We start from the raw sequence: 4,675 nt of genomic DNA, 5'->3' as shown, positions 1-4,675 counted from the left end.
TGTGTGTGTGTGTGTGTGTGTGTGTGTGTGTGTGTGTTGAGTTTTGAGGCAGTATTCAATAGGTAGCCTCAGCTCACCTGAAATTTTCTATAACTCTCAAGCTCCTCTTGAATAACCTTCTCCTGCCTCAGTCTTCTAAGTTCTAGGATTAGAGGCTAGAGGCATGAGCAGCCAGCCCATGCTCATCAGTGGGATGAGGTTCCCAGATTTGTGGCTCAGATAACCTGAGTCAACACAGCCCTAAAATCATCTCTTACTTTCTCCATCATAAGGTCAGGTCACTGCTTGAAGAGAAAACCAATGAGAAATATGAAAAGTTCAAAGTCGTCAAGTATAAATCTCAAGTCTTCCAAAGACGAAATTACTTCATTAAGGTTAGACACTGACCTCTCTAGCACTGTTGTGATTGTAGCTTCATTTCTACCACTTGTCTTTAATTAATACACTTGCAAGTGGAAGACTCCCCCTGCCCCAATCCACTGGATGGATCTTATTTTAACTTGTAAATACATAAAGGTTTCTTCAGCTCTATGTTAAAAAGTCAGTGTAATCACACACACACATGCATACATGCACACACACAAAGAAGCACAGGTGTGTGCATGCATTTATAAACTCATAGTGCCACATATAGAGGTATAATTGGTTAGTAGCATTTGAAGATTAAGGTAAGGATAGCTATCAGAGGGCAGTGTCTACTGTAGAACACAAAACTTTTACTGTTCTGATAAAGAACAAAGTGGCAATTTTTAATCAGGAGAGTCTAGGTCCCAGGATCATGCCCCATCCCAAACAAAATTAAACAAAAACAACAACAAAAAAAATCCACTGGGTCCTTTACCTTGATAGTTCTTAGATTTCTTTTTTTTTTTTTTTTTTTTTTTACTTTACAAAGGAGGCAGCCTGGTGGGTAGTCACAAAGTAGATTGTAACACAGCAGACATATAGGGACCATATATTCCATATTTTCCAAATCAAATCTTAGTTTCTTTTCCCTTATCAAACTTGACGGTAAATCTTTGTCCCAACTTAGAACTCAGACAAATGAATCACCCAAAACACTGGCTGCACTCTGCTCCTGTTCCAGGCATCATGAAAATAAAATGTAACTCTGGAGTGTGATCTGTGCCAAGATTTAAATATAAAGTAAAAAAAATTAAATCCATATGAAGAAATGGATAAGTTGGTAGGAGTGCTGGCTGTTCTTGCAGAGGACTTAGGTTTGGGTCTCAGCACCCACATGGCAGCTCACAACCATCTCGGAGTCCAGGTTGAGGGGATGTACCACTCTCTTCTGACATCTTCAGGCATTGCATATATGTGGTGCACTTAAATACAAGTAGGCAAAACATTTATACAAAAACATTGAACAAAATCTTTTCAAAGAGTATTAAAAAATACATCTAGGATATATGTTTTCTGCCATCCTGTTAGCTCTTCTCTCTGTTAAAGTAAGGGTTGATGGACGGTCAGTTCGCTGGTGTTGTCTCGGGCAAGAGGTGTTGTTTCAGGAGAGCTCGGCACATCTCATCTGGACAAGAAAGAGTTGCCATACAGTTAAGATCCATGTGAACTAACTTCTTTCCTTTTTTCCATTCCTTTCTCTCTCTCTCTCTCTCTCTCTCTCTCTCTCTCTCTCTCTCTCTCTCTCTCTCTCTCTCTCTCTCTCTTCTTCTTTTATGTCTTTCAGATGGATGTTGGTGCTGGTTGTTTCCCCCACATAAAGGTCTTCAGAAGGATTTCTGGAGAAAATGTTTTGGAACTTAGTGGTTACCCGACCCCCCCCAAAAAAATAAAAACCCAAGAATGATGAGCTGTCCTACTTCTAAGCAGTAAATTCTAAAGTGATCTCATCCCTCTCATTGTAAAGAGATGCGGCCATCAATAAAGAAGCAATCTTGAAATAACTGTTTTCCTCCATCGTTACTCAGTATTGTGTTGACCTTTATTTCCTAGATAATTACTTTTAAATATGGAATATTTCATCAATTTGCATGTCTTCCTTGGTCAAGGGCCATGCTAACCTCTGTGTCATTCCAATTTTTAACCTACATGTTGCCAGAGAAAGCACAGTGTTCATGGTTCAGAGTAGAAACTCCACAATGAATGATACCAACTGGAAACCTTAGAAAACCTATGGCTCAGTTGCAACTGCGTAAAGGACCTTTTCACCCCTTCCTCACTGCAGGTACACTGGTGGCTGTCAGGAAGCTCACTCCTTGATGCCTTCAGTTGCCCAGGACCCAGCATGTCATCTCTGCTTTCATATTTGAAAATTAAATTTGTGTTTTACAAGTCTTGTTTTTAAACAACCATATCTGATAAGTAAGTTGCTCTTTCCCCTCCCCTAGGCTTCCTGTGCACATGAGAGTCGATTGCAAAGTTTTCCATCACCTACAGTGCTTCCTGGTGCTCATTAGTGCAAGTAGTAGTGTAAACTTCCCATAAGGATATTATCTTATACATCCAAAACCCAACAATCAAGAGCAGGAAAAGAGCACTGACGGCACAATTACATCTAGTCTTCCGGTGCCACTGAAGCTTCTCTAGTTGTTGCAATATTGGTCCTTTATTACAGAGGTCCAGTTCAGAGTCATGTATTCCATTTAATTTCTGTCTTCCTTTTAAAATTCTTTCTCTTCCTTCCTTTCTTCCTTCCTTCCTTTCTTCCTTCCTTCCTCCTTTCTTTCTTTCATTCTTTCCTTCTTTCTTCATTTATGTGGGTGTGTGTGTGTGTACAACCACAGAGAACTAGATATTGGCATTCTAAGGTTGTTAGCCAGGTATGGTGGTGCTTGCCTTTCATCTCAGCACTTGAGAGGCAGAAGCATGTGCAGCTCTGTGTGCTCAAGGGTAGCCTGATCAACATAGTGATTTCAACACTAGCCAGAACTTCTCAGTGAAACACTGCCTCAAAAAAAGAAACAAAAATAGTTAAAGTGTGTCTCAGAAGCATATTTAAAACCTTTGCCTCAGTGCAAAACGAATCATCATAATGACTGTCCAGAGGCATGTATGAGGGTAAGACTCATCTTCTTCTTTCTAAGGTTCACATTCCTGTAACAGCAGACAGCACAGAAAGTGAAAGTGGGATGGGTTTATGTGATCAAAGTTTTAAATGACAGAGGACACTTTGGAAATGGAGACACAAATAGTTAAGAAGAGCTGTCCATCTTTAATGTTTTTAATAGTCCAAAAATGAACAGCTTACTGCAGATGTCACTGGACAGGGAAGTTTATGGCCTACTGTTGAAAGGTTGGGTAGGAGAACCAGCAAGGCTAGTCTGTTTTGAGTCTTGTTTTATCTGTGTAGAGGTCTATCTCTGTGGTACTGGGCAGAACCCCTCCTAGAATGAAGATTGTATGACCTCCTACAAGGCAAGGAAAGTCAAATCCTAAACTAAAGGGCAGGGGAAGTTTTGAACAAAGTTTCTAGGTTTTATGGCTGTCTTCAAGGGAATGGATATGGTTCTATGATCTGCTTTATGAAAGATTAATTTTTTTTCTTGGTGGCACTAGGGATTAAACCTAGTGTCTTGAGCAAGCTTGGCAAAGAGTTCTACCACTAAGCTGTATCCCTACCTTAAAGTATCATTTACTGATTCTGAACATCAGGAAGAACAAGCCATTTAAAGTTGGAAGATGTTAGCCCTGAACATAGAGGCACATGATTATAATCCCAGAATTAGAGAGACAGATTCAAGACGATCTGAGAGAAGAATTGAGTACAGATCAACATGGACTACGTGAGGTGTTCACGGAAAGCCTGTGTGCACCACACAAAATCAAAATTCTGTCTCCAATGTAATCATCTATTAGAACTCTGGTTGACCATCATGATAGTTAAGCCTGTCAGGATTTGGTCATAAAGAACAGACCTCTGCACCTCACTGAAGAACCTTCGACATCAGGCTCTCAAGCAAAGTTCTCTATCCTTCTTTTTAGACAACTTTATTTCTTTTCTTTAAGTCAAACCTCATAGAAGTGTAAAAAACTGACAGAGTGTGTCCTTTGATGTACAGGATTAAAAGAAGAAACCTAAGATTCTGATGTAATTTACAGATTAGCAGACACTGTGGGTTCTGTAAATCTTAAGAAGAGTAATTTAGAAGTTGTTGTTGATATTGTTGTTGTTTTCAGACACAATTACAGGCCCCTGAAAGGATTTTAGCTGTTTTTAGATAGCCATATTTCATTTTATCTTGTTTTTAGAATGATTTAAATACAGAAGAACACAATAAAATAACAGATATCTACCTCTCTGTCACTCAGAACTGAACATGTCTATCCCCTTTCTCTCTGGAGAAATCACCCCAGTGGGCAGGGATGGGTGAGCAGCAAGCCTCTGTCCCTCTGCTGTGCCCTGTCACCTGTTATCCCTAGCACTTCCCCCTTGGCACTCAACACTTTTTCTAATGAGAACCCTTATGTTTTACTTGGTTGTGATATTACCTGATAAGTTGCCTAAAGACTGTAATCCCATCACTTGGGAAACAGTGTCAGAGGATGTAAGGACATGCCTGTAATCCAGGCAGGAAAGTAGGAACTTCAAGGTTCATATTGAGTTTCAAGGAAGCCTGGGCTACAGAGTGAGTTCCAGGTCATCCTGGGCTAATTTCAATCCCCTCTAAAAAAAAAAAAAAATCACTGGACCTGGTGGTACACATCATTAATT

At 39.9% G+C, this 4,675-nt stretch overlaps 1 protein-coding gene and 1 non-coding gene across 2 annotated transcripts in view; one reads left to right on the top strand and one right to left on the bottom strand.

Moving 5' to 3' along the window:
- LOC110288636 (stefin-3-like) overlaps window positions 1-1,810 on the top strand; it is a 4,108-nt gene extending 2,298 nt beyond the window's left edge. Inside the window, exons 2-3 of the mRNA XM_021154934.1 lie at window positions 273-374; window positions 1,691-1,810. Coding sequence (XP_021010593.1) covers window positions 273-374; window positions 1,691-1,810 — 222 coding nt within the window. The remainder of the gene's footprint in view (window positions 1-272; window positions 375-1,690) is intronic.
- Window positions 1,811-1,966: 156 nt separating this feature from the next.
- On the bottom strand, window positions 1,967-2,071 carry LOC115030334. Its single transcript, XR_003835914.1, has one exon. It is a non-coding gene; the product is annotated as a U6 spliceosomal RNA (small nuclear RNA).
- Window positions 2,072-4,675: the final 2,604 nt, after the last annotated feature.

Source organism: Mus caroli, unplaced genomic scaffold, assembly GCF_900094665.2.
Source record: "Mus caroli unplaced genomic scaffold, CAROLI_EIJ_v1.1 scaffold_20526_1, whole genome shotgun sequence".
NCBI lineage: Eukaryota > Metazoa > Chordata > Mammalia > Rodentia > Muridae > Mus > Mus caroli.
The sequence above is the reverse complement of the archived record's forward strand: the minus strand, read 5'-3'. Positions and strand labels throughout refer to the sequence as shown.